This window comes from Sus scrofa, chromosome 14 (genome assembly GCF_000003025.6).
Source record: "Sus scrofa isolate TJ Tabasco breed Duroc chromosome 14, Sscrofa11.1, whole genome shotgun sequence".
NCBI classification, from domain to species: domain Eukaryota; kingdom Metazoa; phylum Chordata; class Mammalia; order Artiodactyla; family Suidae; genus Sus; species Sus scrofa.
In genome coordinates this window covers 26,466,202-26,491,259 of record NC_010456.5, presented here as the reverse complement: position 1 = coordinate 26,491,259, position 25,058 = coordinate 26,466,202, and the positions used below count along the sequence as shown (strand labels likewise).

At 45.0% G+C, this 25,058-nt stretch overlaps 1 protein-coding gene across 1 annotated transcript in view; it reads left to right on the top strand.

The window, feature by feature from the left end:
• TMEM132C (transmembrane protein 132C) overlaps positions 1 to 25,058 on the top strand; it is a 401,997-nt gene that overhangs the window by 120,290 nt on the left and 256,649 nt on the right. Inside the window, exon 2 of the mRNA XM_021072420.1 lies at positions 12,820 to 13,714. Within this exon, the coding sequence (XP_020928079.1) occupies positions 12,820 to 13,714 (895 nt within the window). The remainder of the gene's footprint in view (positions 1 to 12,819; positions 13,715 to 25,058) is intronic.

Here is a 25,058-nt window from a genome sequence, read left to right as displayed (position 1 = left end):
GGTCTGTGTTCTTCCTGGAGGCTCCAAGGACTAATCCCTTTGCTCACCTTTTCTGGCTTCCAGAGGCTGTACAGACCCCTTGGCTTGTGGCCCCTTCCCCATCTTTGAAGCCAGCAAGACAAGTTGGGACCTTCTCATAAGAGTTGAATTTGACCCTCCTCGCATTCCTCTGTCTGCCACTTGTGAGGCCCCTGTGGTGACACGGGAGCGTCTTCTGTGTCTCAGTGTCAGCTGATTATTAACCTTCATTCCATCTGCTGCCTGAATCTCTCTGCTCCCATCAACATGTTCATAGACCCCGGGGAGTAGGATGGGTTTTTTCGGTCAGAGAAGAGTGTGATCTGATGTGTGCAACATAGTGATCACTCTGACCCTGCCTGGGACAGGGTAGGGGGACAGGTCACTATCTAGGAACACACGCTGGTGCTCTGGCCAGTCTCTAGATCAGCACAGTGTTAGTTGATAATAGTCCTCCCATCATTATTTTCACCAAGCTGGCTCGCTCTCTCTAGGAAAAACGCAGTCGGAAGTAAGATGTGAACTTTAATAAAGCATACGTCTTGCAGCAGGACTGCATAAAGGGGAGCCCGTGCTTCTAGATTTCTTAGCTGGGTGACACTGGGTAAGTTATAGAACCTCTCTGAATCTCCGTCCCCTTTGGTATAAAATGGGATCCTAAGGGTACTTGACATATAAGGTTGTGGAAAGATTAAAGGACTTGATATATGAGACACAGTACCTGGACTTACTGGCTGTTGTGGTCCGTGTTGCTATTTTCATCTTCCCCTATTGATCACGCGGGTTTCATGAGGCTGAGATTTTACCTCCTCTCTAGGGCATTATTCCTCCCCCTCGAGTGTTCACAATTCTCCCCTCTCAATTCTCCATCCTTTGCGGAAGACTTGGTTTAAATGTCCCCTTTTCACAAGAGGAAGAGTTAAAGACTATATATAATGAAAGAGAAAACACTTTCATCTCATGATGAATTCTTTCCTCTTTTTTGTTTACTCAACCATCAGGAAAGCATTTTCTACTTTGGAGCCTAAGACTTCTCATTAATATAATCATCCTAAATACTGGTGTAACCAAACAAAACTACAGATGCTAACAACCAGGCAAAAATGAGACTCATGTGTGTGTGTTGGGGGGGCGGTGAGAATGACTCAATGGGTTATGGAAGTTTTTTTTTTTTAATTATCTGTAATTAGTGGGAAAGAAAATATGTGGACTATATTAAAAATACGCTCTTTATTTTTGAGGGGAAAAAACTGTCTTAAAGAACAGGAATGCAGTTCCCTTTTATTTACATGAATTGAGATAATTGAGACTCTCAGGATTAATGTAAGGTTCCATCATAAATAATACAACCATCTGTGATAAATAGATGCTTCTCTCTTTGAATAGACACAGCAAAACAGCCCCAAACCATATGCTATATGAACATCAAATGCAGTTATTTAAATTCTGCTGTAAATGCTTATATTATGCAACTCTAAATCCCTCCTGATGTTTGAATCTGATTTTTTTTTTCCTGCATCCATTTCCAAACTGCTTTGGAGGCGTAGTAAGAGCCGTGTTTACAGTTTGGATTGATGAATAAACCTGGTATATTGGTCAGATGGTAAAGGAGCCTGAAGAAAACACCAAGAAAGCCCTCACCTGTGTGAAACAGGACTCTTAGAAAGGCTTGGTCTATGTCAGAGGTCAGCAAACACTGGCACCACTGCATTGGATGGCCTGTGAACTAAGAATACCCTGAATTTTTAAAATGATTGGAAAAAAACATATTTTATAAGAGAATCATGTTTCTGACATGATCAGCCTATGAAATTCAGAATTTTTTTTTTCTTTTTAGGGCTGCATCTGCAGCATTTGGAAGTTCCCAGGCTAGGGGTCAAATTGGAGCTTTTGGCAACACGGGGTCCTTAATCCACTGAGTGAGGCCAGGGGTCGAACCCACGTCCTCATGAACTCTAGTCAGGTTCTTCACCTGCTGAGCCACAACAGGAACTCCCATAAATAAAGTTTTATTGGAACATGGGCACAACCATCTTTATGTTGGTCTCTGGCTGCCTTCTTTTTCCTTTTTCTTTTTTTCTTATTTTGGCCTTGCCCATGGCATGTGGAAGTTGCCAGGCTGGGGATAAACCTGTGCAGCAGCTGTGACCCAAGACTCTGCATTGATAACCCAGATCTTAACCCCTGCACTGCCAGGGAACTCCTCTGCTGCCTTCTTGATAAAACAGCAGAGCTGAGTAGTTGCAATAGAATCCATTCAGCCCAGAAAGCCTAAAATATTTACTCTCTGGGTCTGGACAGAAAGTGTGCTGATCCTTTCTTTCAATGACTTGTGAAGAAGCCAAATAACCTCAGTGGATACAGGCAAGGTGTACCATTGTAGAAGCTTTTGGCTCAAAGTTAGAGGAAACCCCTTTGCCCCATGGTCACATGGGTTCCCATAAGGGAGAGGGCAGTGGGGAGGCAAGATTCAGGGTATGGGTATTCCCCCTCCCCTGTTGTCAAGACAGAGGACCCCAGCACCGTGTCCCACCCCCACCCCCCCATCGTTGGCTTTATCTCGGGATTTCACTCCGTTTCAGGATGGATGATGGTATTTACAGGGTGACCTGGTCTCTTGCCTCTGGGAAGAGAGATGTTTGCTTCCGTGGTTCTCTCAGGGGTAAGGACTTCTCTCCTGGGAGAACCAGCAAACCTCATGGCTCCTGGGTTACTATTAAAAATGTAACCATTCTTAAATTCAAAGAACATTTAACCGTGTCCTGGTGAAGGACATGGTTCGCCAACCTCAGCACTGTTATCCTTTGGGTCCAGGTGATTCTGAGTTGTGGGGCAGTCCTGGCCATGGAGGTTATTGAGCAGCATCCCTGGCCTCCGTCCACTAGATGGTGGTAGCAGTCTCCCACCCCAACCATAACCATGACCATCAAAGTGTCTCCATATGAGTGAAATCATTTGTCTTTCTTCATCTGACTTATTTCACTCAGGGTAATACTCTCAAGATCCATCCATGTCTCCAATGACAAGATTCCATCTTTTTATGGTTGGGTAGTATTCCATTGTATCTATCTATACTGATGGATATCTATATAGACATCAATATCTATCTGTATAGATAGATAGCTATCACATATTCACTCTCTATGATGGTCGCTTAGGTTGTCTCCATATCTTGGCTGTTGTAAATAAAGCCACAATGAACACTGGGGTGCAGATACCTTTTCAAATGAGTGTTTTTATATTCTTTGCATAAATACCCAGGAGTGTGATAAGCTGGGTCATACAGCAGTTCTATTCTTTATTTTTTGAGGAATCTCCATCCTCTTTCATAGCAGCTGCACCAATTTATAGTCCCACCAGTACTGACCAACAAACCAATTAACAAAAAAACAAAATAAGTGAACAGCAGAAACATACAACACCTAGATACAGAGAACAGGGTGGTGGTTACCGAAGAGGTGACGGGACGGGGGAGGGTGAAATGGGTAAAGGGGATTGACCGTGTGATGATGGGTAGAAGCCATTTTTTTATGGTGAGCATGTTGTAGGGCATATAGAAGTAGCAATAGAATGTTGTAGATGTGAAACATTTAATTCACTTGTTTAAGCCTGTGCGTAACTGAACCAGTTACTGGAAACAGATCTGGAATTACCCTGTTTTGTTGAAACCAGGGATTGGCAAACGTTGGACCACTGGCCAAATTCAGCCCACCACCTGTGTTTGTGTGGATCATAGGCTAAGTCACAATAATGGAAAAATTTAAGAATGGTTACATTTTAAATAGTTACCTAAGTACCTACCTCTCAGTCTGCAGACTGATTGATTTTACCTCTCAGTCTGCAAAGCCTAAGGTGTTCATTGTGTGGCCTTTTAAGGAAAAAAAAAGTGCCACCCCTTGGATTAGACCAGTGGTTCTCAAACCCTTAGCTTTATACATCATCAAATTAAATTCATAATCTTGTAACCTACCTGTATATGTAATTAAAAACAAATCAGTGTAGGAGCCCATTGTGCCTCAGCCGGTTAAGGACCCAGTGTTGTCTCTGTGAGGATGTGGGTTTAGTCTCTGGCCTTGCTCAGTGGGTTAAGGATCCGGCATTACCAAAAGCTGCAGTATAAGTCGCAGATGCAGCTTGGATCTGGTCTTCCTGTAGCTGTGGCGTAGGCTGGCAGCTGCAGCTCCAATTCGACCTCTGGCCTGGGAACTTCCATATGCTGTAGATGTGGCAAAAAAAAAAAGAGTCAGCATGGGTATGTCTACCACAAATGCAGTCAAGTATAGCAATGTTTGGGCAACTTGGAGTTCATAAACAGATTGGGCATTGCTGCTGTAATTTTCCAAAAGGATAAACAACTTTTTAGTAAAGCGTCATTAAAAGCACAGTCTTCACCCTGGGAGTTGCAATACTGGAAAATGCACAATGTATTATGCTATTGCTCCTCCCTCAGTTTTCAGGGGCGGGTGTTTGAAGTAGGTTCTTGGCTTGAGTAGACCTAATAGGGTTCTCGCCTTTGTGGATATCCAGAAGGACAGTCAGAAGTCATATAGGACGTGAGCAACTCTTTGTTGCCTGGGACCATCTTGGGCCTTGCAGAACATTTAGCAGAGCCGGACCCCACTCTCTAAATGCTAGTCACTGTGATAACCAGCTGCGCCTCCAGAATACTCCGGATGCCATCTGTGGTTGGCTGAATAATGCTCCCCCTGCCCCCCACAAAGACATCTATTTCCCAGTTGTCAGAGTCTGTGACCTTTCCTGGCAAAGCGACTTTGCGGATGTGATTCAGTGAAAGATTTTATTTTATTTTATTTTTATTTTTTGGCTTTTAGGGCTGCACCCATGGCACATGGAAGTTCCCAGGCTTGGGGTCAAAACAGAGCTACAGCTGCAGGCCTACACTGCAGCCACAGCAACGTGGGATCCGAGCTGTGTCTGTGACCCACACCACAGTGCATGGCAACGCTGGATCCTTAACCCACTGAGTGAGGCCAGGGATCAAACTTGCATCTTCATGGATAATAGTTGGGTTTGTAACCTGCTGAGCCACCACAGGAACTCCCAGTGAAAGATTTTAAGATGTGGAGATGATCTTGGGTCATCTACATGGACTGATATAATCACCAAGGTCCTTATCAGAGGGAGGTAGGAGGTCAGAAGGAAGCTGCAAACTTGGAGGATGGAAGAAGGGGCCAGAAGCCACGGAATGCAGGTGGCCTCTAGAACATGGAAAAGGCAAGCAAAGGGGTTCTCCCCTGACGCCTCCGAAAGGATTGCCACCCTGCCGACCCCTTCCTGTTAAACTTCTGACCTCCAAAACTGTAAACAAATATTTTGGGTGGTTGTTTTACACCAGTAAGCTTATGGTAATTTGTTATAGCGATGATAGGAAATTAACACATACATCTTCTCACAGAGGAGCTGTCTGGTGCCAATCAGAGCCCCTGGTGGACTTGGGGTCCAAGCCACGTTGCAGGGATGGATGGAAAGAGATCAGGCTCATGGCCTCCAGGAGAGCCATTAGCCAAGACCAAGCCATTTGCCAAAAAGCAGGGCCGTTGAAAGATTGCCTTTTAGATGTAGAACAGGTCCTCATAAATATTTTCCTTTGTGCCTATGCAAAGCCCCATTCTCAAGCTGATAAAGTCTATGATTCTGGGTGTTTTAGAGAATTTTGTCTTTGAAAGGAATGACTTCTTTGCTCCACTTCCAGGGGCCTTATTGAGGAATCCCTGTGTGATTACAGACTTTTCCCAGAGAAAAGCAGGGCTGGGCTGGGGGGAACTGGGTGGGGGCAGGCCTGTGTTACCCCCAGGGCCCCCTAGGGGAATATAAATACCTGCTCTTTTAAAGGCGAGTTTCACTCTTGCGAAATTGCAAACCACACTCTGTAATTTCAGCAGATGATATTGGGGGGGTGTTGTTCAGAGGAGGCATTGAAATCAAATAATCCATCTATCAAGGTGCCTTTTGTTTCATGAAAAAACGTAACAGGGCACCATATTTAGCAGAGAGAGACATTCTGTGTCTGGGGAATGTTTATAAATCACAAATAGGGGGTGGAAGAGGGGGAGAGGAAAAAACCCTCAAAGCACTCAGACCAGCTTGTGTTTCAAGTAAGCTGCAGTGACTTGGAAGGCAAATCCAATCAGGGTTTTCCTTGAGGCATGTGGGGAAAGGCAGGTTTCTGTTTTGCAGGTTGCTGATAGTGTACGGGTAAACTGGAGATGTCTGAGACAGGCCATTGAAGTTATAAAAAAAGTCCACCTCGCTTGATTTCAGATCACTTTCCTCTCCTGGCTGTCATCCAATTTTTTTTTTTTTTAAACGAAATATGGTTGTCACTTTTTTTCCCACATTTCGGTAGCCTGAAAACCTTTCTACAGTAACTTATCTACAGGATTGAAGTAATCATCACAGTGATAATGATGAAAAGAGGAACAGCCGCTTCTCCTGATGGTTAGGCGTGTTCTTAGCACCGGGTGCTTTGCTTCTTGCCCCGAGTGGGTTGGTTTTGACATGATTCCCACTATAGAGATGACGATTCTGAAATTTAAAGTTTAAGGTATTTGGGGAAAAAAAAAAAAGTTAGCTTATGCACTGGGGACAAGGATTCATGTTTGGATCTGGTCTGGCTTCAGGGCTGCTCTTAAAACACCAGGATACATTTCTCTTGCTGGGCTGGAGAGGGTTTGCTGTAAATCCTTCCTCTGTCTTGTTGGCATGTTGATAAACCCCTGAGCACCTGCTCAGAATCAAGTTAGATCGGGGTTTCTCCTCCTTGGCACTGCTGGCATTTTGGACTGAACGTTTCTTGGCGGAGGTGTGGGGGATACTGTCCTGTGCATTGGAGGATATCCAAGGCATCACTGGTCTTGCCTCTCCCCCCACCCAGGTGACAGTAGCACGCCCTCCCCCCTAGTTGTGGAAAATCGAAAATGTCTCCCATAGGCATTACCAGGCTCCTCCAGCGTGCACATTCACCCTTGGTTGAGAACCACGGGTATCCTTTAGTGAAGGCCTCTGCACCCCCAAAAACAGCACCCCTTGTGCATTTGGTTATTCCAGGAGTTTGGGGTTTTATCTTATTTGATTGCCAAGGGTAGTGGGATTTAGCATTTTCACCACGGTATCTTATAAGCAGCCATCATTTACCCCATTTGAGCAAGAGCAGGCCCCAGCCCCCCTTCCTGGACCGACTTTCCACTCTCATACACCCGGGTCCTGAGCTTTTCCTCCTCTGATCCTTGGCTCTCGTTGCCCCCCTCCTGGAACCTGTCCCCTGTTCCACTCATCCACCCCTCCTCGATGTCACAGCTCAGAGAGCACCAACTCTGAAGAATCCATTGTGGTCAACGCATCCCCCAGCCAGCCTCATGATGGGGGTGGTGGGTGATGTTGGCTGAAGGGTTGTCTTCCCCGCCCCCCCGCCATCTGGTATTATTCTGTCTGGGTGCTAAGTGGCAGGGACATCTCCTGCGCTCACTATCTCAGAATCTCAAGAACTCAATTTCCAGCAGCAGCTTGGCGGTAGAGTTGTCTGATGAACAGCTGATGGAGGACACAATATCCCCAACCCTGACAGGCAAGTGCAGATAAAGAAAATGGATAAACAGGAAGGGAGACGGCCGATGAACGTGCTGTCAGCCATGAGACCGGCTGGAAAGATGCAGCTGTCCACTGCTCTTCCCCTCTCCAAGGCCTTGGGAAACCAGCTTCAGACTTTCCCAGCAGTACTGCTTCAAATCGAGGAAAATTGATCAAGAGTCCCATCTTCCTGGGAGAGGCTGTGGTGAGCAGATGAACCAGGGTGAGAGGGTGCACACCTGGCTGGGCTTCACTGGGTCACGGCAACCATGGGATGGTCTCCTTGCAGCCAGCAGATAGAGCATCAGGAGAGAAATACCACAAAGCCTGGTGATCACCTCTGCCTCGCTCAGCCACTAGATCAGGGCTCCCTGAAATGTGAGATGAGCTTGGGAGATGTACAGGGGGTCACAGTGTGCGAGGGTGCAGATGGGCCTTGCAAGGCTCCTTGTGGACGTCCTTATGAGGGTTCACGAGGTTGGGAGTTGGAGGTACACCTACGAGGTGGGAAACCACTTGAGCCTCACCAATGAGAAAGTGACTCCCCTTTCACATGTCTGAATTACTCTCATCCTACCAAGGAGAATGTGTCATGGTATCCCTGTATCTTTAGTTTCTTATTCTTGATAATTTCTTGATATTTAATAGCTCCCCCATCAGGTATTGTTGCCTTAAACCCTCCCCCCCCCAAATTTAGGGGCTTGTAATTTAGTGAATTTAGTTCACTTGTAATTTCTCATGAGTCTAGCAGCTACTGATCTTGGCTGGGCTTGGCTAATTTTGGCTGGGCTCTCTTACCTGTCTGGGGGTTGGCTGATCTAGGATGACCTCAGCTGGGATAACCCTGCTCTCTCCCCACCCTAGAATCAGTCATCCTCCAGTTCTTGCAGAAGCTCAAAAGAGAGTTAGTGCAGTGCCTCTTGAGACCTGGGCTTGGAATAGGTACATGGCCACTTCTGCCATATTCCATTAACTACAGCAAATCCAAGGCCAACCTGGATTCAGGGAGTTGGGCAATAGACTCTTAATATTGAAGGGAAAATTGTCAAGTCGTGCACAAAAGACTGGAGAAGAATGGGAGCTATTTTGTCATTGGTCTAAAACAGGCACTATTATACCCTCAATAAGTCTATCCATCTCTTCATCTACTTATATATTCATCCTCCCATCCATCCATCTATTGATTCATCCATCTATCCATCCATCCATCTGTCCATCCAACCCACCCAACCAGTGACCCATCCGAGTGTTTATCCAACTATCCATCCATCTATCCATTTATCTAGCCATCTGTCCATTTATCCAGCCAGCCAGCCACCCAATCCTGACCCATCCAACCATCCATCCATCGATTTATCCACCCAATCCTGACCCATCCAACCATCCATCCATCCAGACATTTATCCAGCCAGATTCATCCATCTACCCATCCATCCATCTGTGGAAACTGAAATGGTCCAAGGAGGTAAAAACTGGCCCCAAATCACATGGCTATTGAGTAGATTACTCTGAGATCTCTATGGCCCAACTTCATGTCCTTAACTGCTAGACTAGACCCTACTCCCTTCTTTTTACAAGGTCTGTCTCTTCTCAGCTCAAGTTAAATCTCTCATGAACTGGAGAACTTCAGAACTAGGTTGAGCAGGAAGGCATGAGATGGGCACTTTTTGTTCCATGGGAAGAATAAAGAGGGCCTTAAATAATGGAAGAATCCTAAGAGAGGAGACAACAAGGCAGCGAGCCCACTCTAGCTTTATTTCATCGAAAATAAACTCAGCATTTGCTTAAAAGTAAAAGGTTCTTTTTCTGATTTTTTTTTTAAGTAAAAAGACACAAAAATTAGAAAAAAAGGAATTTCTATGTGCAGAGTGAAGAATGGTGAGAAGGCTCTCTGACAAGCTTCCCTGGTGTGGAATACACCCTGCACAGATGGCCCTTAGAATCCTCGTTCTGTTCCTTCAGAGAGCCCTTGGCCCACTACCTTTTCCAAACAAATGAGTGTCTAAATCTCTACGCTTCAAGGTTTAAAAGCTTTTTTGGAGAGGGATGAATAAAAGCATCAGCAGTAGCAATTAGTCCATTGGTTTTTACATAGTTCTACAAGTTGCTTAAGTAGTCAGTGATTTTCTTTAAAGACAGAAAGCCAGGACCTTTTCTGGAATATTGTGCAGGGCGTTTTGAGAGTATTTTAACTTGCTCCTGAAATGAATGAGTTAAAACAGAAGGCTCTGAAACATCCCTCAAGAGAGAGGGGGGCAAAGGACCTGTGTTACTGCTGACCTCGGAATAGCGCCTCTGGGCGAAGAACAGGGGAGACGGCTATTTCTTTGAAAAGCCATCTTGACAACCCACGTGCATTTGGCTACAGCACCAAAGGCAGCTTTGATCTGCCCGCCAGTGTCCCTGCCGAGAAGAGGAACTTCCAGAGGAGAGAGGCATGGGGGCCGCCCCATATGCTGGATGGGCTGTTCTGGCAGCTGTTAGAATCAAGGACAGAAGGGGAGATTAGAACATCAGAGGAGAGAGAGAGAGAGAGGAATGAGCATGCCTGTCCTTTTTCTCTCTCTATGTATATATGAATGGGGACTTACTTGGGCTTTCTGGTCTGGTTTTGAAATACAGGGGCAAGGCCATGGGTTTCCTAGGCTTTGCCAAGTTAGCAGCTGGAGCCCTGTAACTTCTGGGTGAGTAGTGAGTGCTTAATGGAGCCCCAGCAATGTAAGTATAAACCCAAGGGGAGGCTTTAGAGACAAACTTCAATCAGCAGGGAGGCTGCTGGTTGGACTGCTATTGATGCTGGAGATGGACAAAGCCAGGAAGTGAGGGGTTATGTGCTATTCTTGCCTGGCTCTGAGTTGAACCTCCAGTGTACACTGACTTACCTGGCTGAAGATGCTCGTCAGTGCTTGCAAACAAATGCACCTGAGGGTCCAGCAGGAAATTTCATTGAGCAAGGTGACCTGCTGGGTATCTTCTCTTATTGTTGCTTCTGCCAGGTGGGGAGAAACCAGGTTAATAGAAACTGGAAAGCCAGATGCGTCCCAGTTTTTCAAAACAGTTCCCTATGTCCAGTCTCTTGGGATGGACCATGATGGATGATAGTATAGGAAAGGGAAGGTTTATATATATGGCTGGGTCACTTTGCTGTGTAGTGGAAATTGGCCCAACATTGTAAATCAACTATACTTCAATTTTTAAAAATTAAAAATTAAAAAAAAATTTAAGAAGGTCTGCATTCATTGAGATCTTTTAAAATACCATGGACAAAATGGTTATTCATCTGCAGGCTGAGTTGAACATTGAAAGTGAGCAGTTTGCAATGTCTCCTGGTTTGCTGTTTTTCTTTTGACCCGATTTATGATATTTTTGGCTATGCGAAAGATTTTTTAAATTTTCACATAGGCACATTTATCATTTTTAAATTGCATGTAGAGTTTGAATAGTTAACTGGAGAGCTCTCCCTATACCCAGGTTATAGAGGAAATCGCTCACTTTTTCATTTAGTACTGACAAATTTTCATTTTCTTACATCTAGATCACTGATTCATTTGAAGTTTATTCTTGTGTATGGTGTGAGTATGGATGTAATTGTATGTTTTTGCCAAATGGCTGGCCAGTTGTCCTAGCATCATTAATTAAACAGTCTGTTTTGCCTTATGATTTGTGATACCACATTTATCACTTACTGAATTTCTAGATGCACATGGGCTTATTTATGAACTATTCTATTCCACTGGTCTGTTTTTTCTGTTCAGGTTCCAGTGTCATTAAATATGTTTTAAACTCATGCAAGTTATTAATAGACACACCCACTTGTAAATTGGAGCAGCCACTATGGAGAACAGCATGGAGGTTCCTAAAAACCTGAAAACAGGAGCTCCCATTGTGGCTCAGTGGGTTAAAAACCCAACATGGTCTCCATGAGGATGCGGGTTGAATCCTTGGCCTCGCTCAGTGGGTTAAGGATCCAGTATTGCTGCAAGCTGTGGTGTAGGTTGTAGATGCGGCTTGGATCCGGCATTGCTGTGGCTGTGGCATTGGCCTGCAGCTGTAGTTCCGATTCGACCCTTAGCCTAGGAACTTCCATGTGCCACAGGTGCAGGCTTAAAAAAAAAAAAAGCTAAAAATAGAGCTACCATATGACTCAGCAGCCCCACACCTGGGCATGGATAAAACTTTAATTCAAAAAGATACATGCACCCCAATGTTCATAGCAGTACTATTTACAATAGCCAAAACATGGATGCAACCTAAGTGGCCATGGACAGATGAATGAATAAAGAAGATGTGGTATAATATACAATGGAATACTACTCAGCCATAAAAAAGAATGATTGCCATTAGCAGCAAGATGGATGGACCTAGACATTATCATACTATGTGAAGAAAGAGAAAGACAAATGTCATATATCACTTATATGTGTAATCTTAAAGAATGATACAAATGAACTTATTTGCAAAACAGAATCAGATTCACAGAAAACAAACTTATGGTTCCTGAAAGGGAAAGGGGGGGTGGAAGGAGGGATAAATTAGGAGTTTGGGATTAAAATACACATAGTACTATGTATAAAATAGATAACCAATAAGGACCTACTGTATAGCACAGGGAACTACACTCAATATCTTGTAATAATCTATAAAGATTCTGAAAAAGACTATGTAAGTGTATTATATATATCTACATATATGACAGTTAATATGTATCATATAATATATGCATGTGTGTATATATTAAATGCCATATATACATAAATACATGCATATGTGTACATATATATGTGTGTGTGTATATATATCTATACACATATATATGTATATATAACTGAAACACTTTGCTGTAGAACCAAAACTAACAAAACATTATAAACCAACAATATTTCAAAAAAATATATATACCCAATTTACATTCACAGGTAACGTTCCAGCTTTCTATTAGGTCGGACTCCATGACATTGCCACCATTCAGCAATTCTTAACGTACAAAAGTCTCCATTTCATAGGTTTTAACCTGTTGTAAGTATATATATAATTTTCTGAGCATGTAGTCATTTAAGAAGGAACCTGAAAATTCTAGCCAAGTGGACTTCAGAATGTTTACCCCTCTATTTAAATTACTTGTCAATTACCTGCCATTTCTAAGCGAATTTTAGGGAGCCCAGTGATAACCCCATCTTCGTCTTTTTTTTTTTTTTTTTTTTTCCTTTCCTGCAGTGATAGAGGGCCGAGGCATCACAGACAACATCCAGAGGTTTTCCTCGCTGCCACCTTATCTGCCGGTGACTTACCACGTGCTCAGAGCAGAGACCGCCTTCTTCCTGAAGGAGACCAATCAGGACTTGACGCGCAACTCCAGCCTGCACTCCCGAGTCGCGTCCTTCTACCCTTACAAAGCCAGGCGGTCCCCCATCTTAAATGCCAGCTATGGGCCCTTTTCGGTGGAAAAGGTCGTGCCCCTGGACTTGATGCCGACATCAAACTTTTTAGGTCCGACCAACAAGTTTAGTCTCCACTGGAAACTGAAGGCGCACATCCTGCGGGACAAGGTGTACCTGAGCCGGCCGCGGGTGCAGGTGCTGTTCCACGTGGTGGGCAGGGACTGGGACGACCCCGGCCCCACGCAGGCGCAGAGGCTGCCCTGCCTGCGGGTGTTTGCTTTCCGGGAGACCCGGGAGGTGCGGGGCAGCTGCCGGCTGCAGGGGGCCCTGGGGCTGTGCGTGGCGCAGCTGGAGCTCCTGGCCAGCTGGTTCAGCCCCCCGACGGTGGTGGCTGGGAGGAAGAAGTCGCCGGAGCCCGCCGAGGGCAGCCCTGTGGAGCTCTACTACACCGTGCAGCTGGGGGACGAGCGAGGAGACTGTGCCGGGGGCGACATCCGGAAGGGCAATGCCATCCGCCCGGGAAAGGAGGGACTGGAGGAAAGCACAGCCCACCTGCAAAGGATCGGCGCTGTCCATCTCTATCGCACCCAAGACAGCGCTCAGCTCAGCGAGTTGCGTCTGGATGGCAACGTGGCCATCTGGCTGCCCTCCAGGCCAGTCAAGCAGGGAGACGTGGTCACCGCCTATGTCACCGTGGCCAACAACTCCACCGTGGACTTCTTCATTTTGAGGTAGGTGCTCGCCGTGCCTGTGGTGAGACTTAACGGGAAGTTTGGGGTGCCTATTAGAGAAGCATTCATTTTCACCACCTACTGGGACCCTCTTGCTTCAGGGTAGAAGCCAAATTCTGCACCTTATCAGGTGCTTTCCACTGCTCCCTTTACACTGTATATTAGGGTATAGGGGAAAGAGGGCTGGAATTGTACCCCCCCAAAATAAGACTCAATGATCTCTCTTTTGACCTTGGACTGCCATTAAATCTGGAGAGGGATGTCATGATGGTGGTGATGGTGATGATGATGATTTTGGTTTAAATTGTGTAGCTGTGCAGATACTACATAGTTGCACGACTGAAAGTCTGTGTTCAGAGGACCCAAGAAAAGACATAGGCATCATCAGCTTTCTCACTCTGGGTGTAAATGTGAAAATATAATATATGTATTTTTTAATTTGGTGGGGTTAAATATTGCCATTTAGCAGCTGGGAGAATGCCAGTTTGTGAGCACATTTTAGCAAATGAAACAAGGAATCTGCCCAAACAGAAAATTTTTCAGTAGAGTCATTCCGTATATTTAAAAAAAAAAAAAAGCTACATTAAAACAATCCCAGAATGGGAGTTCCTTGGTGGTCTAGCAATTAAAGATTCAGTGTTGTCACTGCTGTGGCTTGGGTTTGATTCCTGGCCCCAGAACTTCCACATGCCATGGATGCAGCCAAAAAATAAAAATAAAAAAATAACTAAAATAAAATAACCCACAGAATAACCCACCTACCATTACCACTCTTGGTTCAGCAGATGACACCAAAGTTGTCATGGCCCTGCTCTGTCGCTATACATGGTGATCTAAAGTTTAGTTCAGGGGCGCCTGTTATCTGAGGATAATTAATATTGGGGGAAAAGCCACTTACAGCAAATCCTCTTAAAATGTGGCCCAGGATTTCATACATAATAATGAAAAAAATGTTTGCTTAAGATTTGTTTAAAAGATAAAGATGATGAAAATCAATTTTTTTCTGGTTAAGAAGGACTTAGGTTGTAATTGCAGCTCTGTTGGTTCTTTTTCAAATAAAAAAAAATTAATCGCATGTTGCTTGAATTGCTTGGGGAAAATATTTGCCAAATAGAATGATAGCATGTTATAGCATATTTTGTTTTGGTTTAACTTTTATTGTATAAGAATGGTCCTTTTTTTAAACGGTTGGGATTTTTTTTTTTTTACAAAATGCATCCAAAGATTTTCATAAGTTTCTCCAGGTAATTTTTGGTCCTTTGGATTTAAATAATTCTCTTCTGAAGTGTCTGTCTAGTCATCATTCTTATAAATTTTTCTTTCCATTGTTAAGTGGACTAATTTCACCAGGTCCTTCTTCGCCAGGGGTTTGGGGATATGATCAAGGGTTTATGGCATCACTTTCAGCAATGCTAAGCAATGCTGTATCTTCTACAAGATAGAAAATGTGCCAAATAGAGAATTCCCCTCAGTTACCTTGTCAGCCTCAGTGGGCAGCTTGGCATCTGCTGCCTTTGGGGTGAGGGAAGGATAAGTTCTGTGTTTTGTTTTGTTTTGTTTTAAATCTTTTTAAGGCCACACCTACAACATATGCAAGTTCCTAGGCTTTGGGCTGAATCTGAGCTGTAGCTGCCAGCCTACTCCATAGCCACAGCAACACGGGATCCGAGCTGCGCTGGTGACCTACACCACAGCTCACGGCAACACCAGATCCTTAACCCACTGAGCAAGGCCGGGGATCAATCCCACATCCTCATGGATACTATGTTGGGTTCATTACTGCTGAGCCATGACGGGAACTCCAACTTCCGTGTTTTAATGAAAGTGTCAACCTTACAACTTTGGGCCGGGATAGGAGATATTTAGATAAAAGGATCCAGGTTTGCATCCTCCTGCCATGGATGGGGAAAGATACCGATCTGCAAGGTTTGAGTTCTATTTCCACTAAATCCCTGGGCACCTTGGTTTCCTGTCATTCTATTGAAAAATAAGTATATCCAGCCTGGGCTGTGGAGAGGAAGGACAGAGGCAGGGAACCAATAGCACAGTTAATAAGGTTTAAAATTCCAGAGTCGTAAGTATCTTCCCATTTGTCCTTACCCTATGCCTTGCCTCCCTCTTTAGAAAGGCAGACTTGGAGTTCTCTCCATGGTGCAGTGGGTTAAGAATCTGATTTCAGTGGCTCAGATTGCTGCGGAGGTGTGGGTTCGATCCCTGGCCTGGCACAGTGGGTTGAAAAATACAGTGTTGCGACACTTGCGGCATAAGGGTCACAGCTGTGGCTCAGATTCAGTCCCTAGCCTAGGAACTTCAGTATGTAGCCATAAAATAAAAATAAAAAAGAGGAGTTCCCATTGTGGCTCAGCAGTAATGAACCCGGCTAGTATCTGTGAGGACACAAAGTTCGACCCTGGCCTCGCTCGGTGGGTTAAGGATCCGGCGTTGCCATGAGCTGTGGTGAAGGTCACAAATGCGGCTTGGATCCTGCATTACTGTGGCTGTGACATAGGCCAGCAATTGTAGCTCTGATTCAGCCCCTAGCCTGGGAACGTCCATATGCCATGGGTGCAACCCTAAAAAGATTAATTAATTTTTTTTTTTAAAAGAAAAGCAGGCTCTGCCATCCACTAGGGGTGAGTATGAGTGAACCAATGGGTCCCCTGTCTAAGATGCAGGGCCTTGCGCTGCAGGTGGGGCACTCAGACAAGACACATTGGAGGGGAGAAGCTATGTTCTGTTTTCCATCACAAAGATGACTGTGATGGGGGAGAACACAGGTCCTGCAACCAACGGGCCTCAATTCTGGTCCTGTCTCTTCTGCTTCCTGACTTTATGACCAAAGGCAAATCCTCTCCTCTCTACATGCCTTAGCTTCCAAAATCCAATGTGATTCTGATACCTAACGCCATAGGGATGGGAGGATTCAGGGAGCTAGTATTTATTTGTAAGGTGCTTATAACAGTATCTGGCATGTAAAAGTGTTTCTATCAATGTTGGCTATTACTAACAGGGTTGTTTTTAAACATCCATCAAAACTTCAATAAGCATTGAATTTTATTTTAGCAGAAAAAGGACGTCGTGCTTTGCATAAAACAACAGACACCCAGTTTGTCCTGAAAGCTGTATTGATTCTCACTTTGCCACAATTTTGTTTAAAGAGCCAAAAAATTGTTTTATAATGACAAGAGCTCTTGGAGCCCAGAGGATAATAACAATGACATGCTTCTGGGTTGGATACTGCTTGATGCTGGGAAGGGCAGCAGCCTTATTACTGCCTTCCTGATCTTTCCAACTCACGGATCAAAGTCCTGGGGAGAGAGATGGGAAGAGAATCAGAGTCAAGAATGACTCCAAGATGTTGAACGTAAGATGCAGCTGCCATGACTGGGATGGGAAGACTGTGGGTAAAGTACTTGTTGTCTTTCCAGATAGGTTTCATTTTAGCAGTTCCCATTGTGGCTCAGTGGGTTGAAAACTCAGCTAGTGTCCATGAGGATGCAGGTTTGATGCCTGGCCTTGCTTAGTGGGTTAAGGATCTTGCATTGCCACAAGCTGTGTCATAGGTCGCAATAAGGCTCAGATCCTGTGTTGCTGTGGCTGTGGTGTGTAGGCTGCTGGCTGCAGCCCCTATGTGACCCCTAGCCTGGGAACTTCTATATGCTGTAAGTATGGCCCTAATTTAACTTATTATTAAATTAATTAATAATTTTAATTAACTATTCTAAAAAATTCAGTAAGTAAAGACAAAAAGATGTATACAGATGTGGCAAAACAGTGACTTTAGCATGAGGCTCACTCAAGTTTGGGAGACACCACTGTTTCTCTTTAGTAAGAGCAGCAGCTCATGGGAATTCCCGTTGTGGCTCAGCTGTAATGAACCTGACTAGTATCCATGGGGATTCGAGTTTGATCTCTGTCCTCGCTCAGTGGGGCAAAGGATCCAGCTTTGCCATGAGCTGTGGTGTAGGATCCTGTGTTGCTGTGGCTGTGGCATAGGCTGCTGGCTGCAGCTCTGCTTTGACCCCTGGCCTGGGAACTGCCATGTGCTGCACGTGCAGCCCTAAAAAAAAAGGAGCAGCAGCTTATGGAAACCCAAACTTATCCAGCTGCCTCCACCAATGGCTGTAGGTTCCATCATAGCAGAAATCCATCTGGCCTATCCCTGGAACCCAGCTGAGAAATTCAAGGGGAATTTATAAAGGGACCTTGCAAGACCCGTCTTGACTGTGAAATCCTAGGACAGTTGCCATCATCTCCTTGGCAGATGGCTTTTCAGACAAGGTTATGATGCTTGCAGATAGCCCAAAACTTCTTGGGAATTTTTATAGGGCCAAGAGCATATATGGAAACTTAGCCTAAATCAACTATACTTTAATGAAGAAAACTAAAAAAAAACTACAGCAGAAATTGACACAACATTGTAAGTCAACTATAATTTAATAAAACAAATTTTAGAAAAGAAACCCAGCCTAAACTTTTACATTATTGTTTTCACAAATGATACTCTCTTCCACAGGCTTGAGCAAGCAGCCTGCATTTCCTTGCATGTAGCATATGCATTGAGTTCAGAGGTGACCCCTGCTTTATGATCAGATTAGTTCCTGGGACTCAAAAGTCAATGCGTGAGGTTGAATCTTTGTTTCCTGTGGATATCCCATTACTTGAGAAGCCTATTTTGGAAAATAAAATAAAATAATGATCAACCTAAAGGGAAAAAAAGCTATGTTTTACAAACCCTTGTGAGTAGGTCAGTTCCACGGGCACCAGCCCCTTGTCCACTGGCATATGGCTGAGCGTGTAGTAAAGGACCAGTAAACATTTATTGAATTAATGCAAAACCAAATACCTAATGTCAAATTTATACCAAGAACTTTCCTTTTCATTGTCATTTTCCTTTACAGCTTAATAACTGAACCTTCTTAAAATAACATCAATCTTCCTTACAGCAGAGTTCCCACTGTGGCACTGTGGTTTAAGGATCTTACTGCAGGGGCTCAGGTTGCTGGGGATGCGCAGGTTGGATACCCAGCCCAGCTCCATGGGTTAAAGAATCCCGTGTTGCTGTGTGGGTCAAAGCTGTGGATCAGCTTCAATCCCTTGTCCAGAAATTTCCATATGCTGCTGGCACAGCCATTAAAAAAAAAAATTAAAATTAAAATTAAAAATAAGAGATTCTTTAGAGCAAGCATAATCATTATTCCCTGTTCTGAGGGTTTTCAAAATAATATTGACAGTGGCAGGGGTCATCGGTCCTGAAAATAAGATCTCCATGTGCCTGAAGACCCAGGATGCTGAGGCCGGCAGTTCTTCCTCAATGCCTGGTCTTAGTGAGTTTGCAGAATGGCTCCCTGTGTTGGACCCACATTGCACATTATCTCAAGTTGCAGATATCCAAGTAGATGGCTCTTGACCTTGTGGGTCCTTGAAGGAAAAGTTGGGGAGGCCAGAGAACCTCTGGTCTTAATCAGGAAGCAGCTAAAATCGATCCCCAAAGAAGCCAAGGCGGTGGCTCACTCGTCCCCTCCAATTTAAAACTAAGCTGGCTTAATTGAAATCCGTAATTCACCGAAAGGGAGGGGAAATGTTCTCCTCCAGGTGTAACTAATTTAGAACCCAGCCACTCAGTGATGGAATGAGGGATGGAAAAGACTCATAAAGAGTCTTTCCTCCCTCCCCGATTACGTTATGCTGCTGCCATGGATTTATCCCTGGCAAACCAGCCTATCTTGCGGCTCATAATGCAAGATGACACGCATACAGACCGGGTGCATGCACCCCAGGGTTTCCAAGCCTTGGCAAGGTGGGCATTTGGGGCCGGGTCCTTCTTTGCTCTGGGGCTGTCCTGTGCATGCAGGGATGTTCAGCCACACCCTGGCCTCCACACGCCAAACGTCACTGGATGCCCCTTCTCTCCAATTGTGACAACTAAATCATCTCCAGACATTGCCCACAAGGGACAGAATCACCCCAATTGACAACCACTGGTCTATATCTTTGATGTGCCATCTGGATAGTCTAGGTGGAGATTTGGTGGGAAATGAAAAAATGATCTGGCTCATTCCTAGGCGTTCCTTTGGTCAAAAACTACTGAATTGTCTCTCCTTGGTTTCGTTTCTGAGAGTACATTTTTTCATTCTGTCACTTCCCCACTAAGGGCTAAGTGTCCCTTCAATATAATCAGTTAAAAATTGAAGGATCGGAGTTCCTGTTGTGGCTCAGCAGGTTAAGAGCCTGACTAGTATCCATGAGGATGCAGGTTCTATCCCTGGCCTTGGCCAGTGGGTTAAGGATCCCACGTTGCTGTGGCTGTGGCATAGGCCGGCAGCTGCAGCTCCAATTCCACCCCTAGCCTGGGAGCTTCCATATGCTGTGGGTGCAGCCCTAACCACCCCACCCCAGAAAAAAATTGCAGGGTCCAGGAGTTTCCACTGTGGCACACTGAATGATTAAGGATCTGATTGCAGGGGTCACTGCAGATGTACGGGTTTGTTCCCCGATGCGGTGGGTTAAAGGATCTGGCATTGCCGAAGCTGTAGCACAGGTTGTAGCTGTGACATGGATTCATTCCCTGGCCCGAGAACTTCCACATAACTTGGGTATGGTCATAAAAAATATCAAAGGATCCAAAAAATTTCAGAGGTGATAGAGGAAGAGAGAAAACAAGACTCTTGGCATCACTCCCTTGGATTCCTGTGTCTCTGGCTTTCTGTCAACCCCAGGTAGTTACCCCACGTCCTGTCAGCTGACCCAACCTTCCCTCTAAGGTAGCTGTCTCTTCTGTCCAAGCCACCACCCCCAAAAGCAAAAATAAAAATCTCTCCATCTCCTGTTCTCAAGAATAACTGACCATAGAGCAGCCATGTGCATGGCTGCTTTGCCCTTTTCTGGATAAGGTTTTGTCCGTCAGGACTGATCATGGAAACTTCAGAGTATAAATCCTAAGAGATGATTTTTCCTTTTTCCTTTTCTTTTTCTGACCTCACCCACAGGATAGGGAAGTTCCCAGGCTAGGGGGATTGAATTGGAGCTGCAGCTGCTGGCCTACACCACAGTCACACAATTAGGGATCTGAGCTGCATCTGCCACCTACATTGCAGCTTGTGGCAATGCTGGATCCTTAACCCAGTGAGTGAAGCCAGGGATCAAACCCACATCTTCACGGAGGCACTGTCACATTCTTAACCCACTGAGCCACAATAGGAACTCCTAATTTTTCCTTTTTAAGTAAAAAATGGTGGAGTAAGGCAGTAGTCCTCCCAGAAGAATGAAAAAGGAGTAGGAGGGAGTTGAGGCTATGCCAGGTATCCAGCCTTTAGTAGCCCTGGCTTTGCAAAGGCAGGATCCCAAAATAAGGGAGCAGTGAGGGGCCCTCAGCTGGGGCACAGGGGTGGCATTCTGTTCTTTCCTGGCTGTTGGATATGGGACCTGCTGAGTCAGTTCTGTTTTGGTCTGACTGCTGGATATATGCACAGTCGTTATTGTTAATAATTTCCCCAATCAGATCATTGCAATGTCAAGTACACTTTTTAGCCGCTGTATGTTGCTAGCATCTTTCTGATAAATAAACAAAAGGGATGAAGGGTGGAGGAAGGAAAGAAGCTTTGAAGGAGAGGTGCTAAAGGAAGAAGCTTTTTCCAGGCAGGTGTGTTGAGAGAAGGATTATTTTTCCAAGCAGGATGAGATGTGTAGTGGGACTCGAAATCTAGACCCTCAGTGTCTGACCAGGGGATCCAGGTGGAGGTCAGAGCCTGGCTCTCACCAACTCCACAAAGATTTCGGGAGGTTCACCCTTTGGAGACACACCCTCTTCCTAGGCAGCCCAGGGCAGAGTGTGGGGGTCTCTGGAGACCACTGGTGGGTGGATGGTGGGATCCACTGGACCTCTCTTCCCTCATAGACTGAAACCAATTGTGAGGCTTCACGATGGAGCCGATTTATGCTTAATTGCACACAGAATGGACACAAATGTTGACAGCACCATTATTCATAATAGCCAAAACATAGAAACAACCCAAACGTCCATCAACAGATACACGAATAAGCAAACGGTGAGATATTCATACAGTAGAACAGTATGTAGCCATGAAGTATTGATACAGGCTACCACATGTCTGAACCTTCAAAACATGGTGCTGAGTGGAAGAAGCCAGGCACAAAAGACAATAATGGTGGACCAACCAATGTCTAGGAAATATCTGGGAAAGGAAATTCCATAGAGACATAGAATAGAGTAATGGTTGAAGGACCTAGTGAGACAGATGGGGAATGTTTGCTAACAGGTATGGGATTTCTTTTTGGAGGGGTGAAAACTTTCTGGAATTAGAGAGTGGTGAAGATCGTGCAATGCTGTGAATATAGTGAATGCCACTGAATTGTATACTTAAATATGTGAGTGTATACAAATACATGTGTTTGTATAGAGATATATGCATATATTCCCCACATACATGTGTATCTGTGTATGCGTATGTACATGTATGTGTGTACCTTTGTGCATATATGTATATGGGAAATATATGTATGTTTGCATAGAGATATATGCATATATTTCCCATATACATACACATGTATGTGTGTACCTATGTGTATATATGTATGTGGAATATATATATATATATATATATATATATATCCCAAGAGATGATGTGTAGCAAAGAAGATTGTTGCTACTGACTTTTCTTTATTGCCTCTAAATCAACCACACATTAAACATTGAACCAATAAATAAAAAAAAACCAACTGTAGTCCACTGAGGATTTTTCCATCAAGTGAGCAAATGTTCAGCTGCCTTTCTCACACTTAACAATATTCTTAGGATCTTGCCAAGTTGAATCGTTCCCACGGATCCTCCAAACGTTTGTTATCCTTTGTACCATGTCACGTTCCTGATGAGTGAAAATGGCCAAAGCGGGGACTAGCTGCCTTAAATCAGATGTCTGTACAGGCTAGCCGGGGGCTCTAGACACGTGAAGCCTGTGGAGAACACAGAACATGCTCAGAGGGCGCTTGAAAGGGTCTTAGCCCCACCCACCCACCCCATAATCTCATTTAACCAGCCCCCAACACTGGACCACATCAACATGTAACCTAATGAGAACAGTAAAAGATGTACACATAGTTCTCCGCCTCCACGCACAGTGCTTCACCTCCACGGGGTGGCCAGTCTGACACCACACCCTCCACTGTGTGACTGATGAGGCTGGTGGAGATGGCGGGGCCAGTGGGGCAGGGCCAGAATTAGGAGAGGGGGAGCTCATGTGCCCTTTCTAAAGGGACATGCCTCTCCTCAATGCTCAATAACTGTTGCCATGCTGGATGCCAAGACCCCTGCAACCTGGTTTATTGGTTTTGAAAAGAAACTGGAAATGGGGGCTTTACCTACAATCTTTCAAACAGCATCCCATGGCAGCCATCGCCGTGCTGGCCTGGGGACCCGACTTGTCTCTCGGCTGCCACACAGTATCTCCTGATCCATAAGTCAGGGCTCAAAGCAGAATGGATTGGTATCCTGGGGCTGCTGGAACAAATTGCGCCCGACTGGATGGCTTAACACAACAGACATTTTTTTTTTTTTTTTTCCTCTCGCAGTCCTAAAAGCCAGAAGTCTGAATTCAAAGTGCTGGCAGGGCCATTTTTCCCCCCCCCCGCCCCCCAAGGCTCTAGAGAAGAGCACTTTCTTACCTCTCGCAGCTGCTGTCAACCACTGGGGGGTCTTGGCTTGTGGCTGCGTTACTCAGTCTCTGCCCCTTTCTTCACATCCGCCTTTCTCTGCTGCTTCTCTGTGTCTGTGTCTCAAATCGCCCTCCTCTTTCTCTTAGAAAGAAACCTAGGAGTTCCTGTTAATGGCTTAGTGGGTTAAGAACCCATTGTCTCTGAGAGGATGCAGGTTCAATCCCTGGGCTCGCTCAGTGGGTTGAGGTTCTGGCTTTGCCGCAAACTTCAGCGTAGGTCGAGGATGCAGCTCAGATCAGGTGTTGCCCTGGCTGTGGCATAGGCTGGCAACTGCAGTTCTGATTTGACCCCTAGCCTGGAAACTTCCATACGACGCAAGAGCAGCTGTAAAAAAATAAAAAAAATTTAAAGAAAGACAAAACAGAAACCAGGCATGGGACTTCAGACCCACCGCTACTCAGAATAATCTCATTTTGAGATCCGTAGCTGGTTACATCTGCAAAGGCCCTATTTTACAAGTCAGGTCACATTCTGAGGTTCGGGAGGGATGAGAATTGGAAGAAGGGGCATTCTTCAGGGCTCTGCAGAGGAGTGAGACTCCTCGAGGTTTTTCAGAGCCTTCCACTGCTCTCCTTGGTGCCTCAGAATTGCTCGTGCCCCTCGCCAGCTCCAGTGGATGTTCCCTGCAGTGGAAAGGCAACATGATGAATAGGAATTTGTGCTTTTCCTCTAATTTCTGAGCACAGCCTGTGTGTGTGCTCTTATAATTTAATATTACAGTGTGTGTGTGTGTGTGTGTGTGTGTGTGTGTGTGTTTTCCTGACCCCTTTTATGTATGAGGACATGAAAAACCCTCAAAGGCAATTTCCAGTTACCCAGCTTGCCCTGGATAAGGCTCTTTATTTCCCTCTGAGGTTCAATCTGCAGGGTCAGGTGCAGCACCTGGACGGTCCTCAGACTCATCCTGAAGTGGTCAGGGCTTGGGGAGGAGGGGCTCAAAACAATGGCCTTGACTGCCCCCGTGGAGCCAATTCAGAAAATTCTGGAAATTCTTTTTCCCACCCTCTTGTCTAAAATGCATTTCTCCGTTGAATGTCTCCCAAGGAAAGGTTTGTTTTCATTTTCTCCAGCTTGTCATTTTAAATGTAGTCTTCTGGAACAGAGAAGAGGAACAATTTTCTTTCTGCTTGGGAAGAAGTGAAGAAATAATGTTTCCTGCCCCTCCCCCGGGGAGGGGTGGCCACTCCCCAGCTCCTCGCTGCACATCTGGGTTGCCAGGCAGCCCCGCGTCGGTGTAGCATTTGCCAGCGATTTGACTGTTGTGGGAATCATTTAAACAAAATTGACTCCAGCTCTGTGAAGAAAGAAAAGAAGCAGAGTCCTCTTGACCAAGTCCTGCCTCTCCTTTTGGGTTCTTTCAGGCTTTTAAAAGTCATCTTAGTTTCCAAGTTCCCCTAGATCACAGCTTTGTCTGTTGCAAACGATTTAACACATGCATAAGTATGTGCCTTCACTTTCTTTCTGGATGTTTTTGGAGAAAAGAGCCAGCTAAGGGAGTGAGTAGTCCTTGCAGTAAGAGTGTGGAGAATTCTAGTGTTCTGGTGTACTGGGGTATTTTTTTGCTAGATAGGGATTTTCTTTCTTTTTTTTCGAGGCCCTCTTTGTATTTATT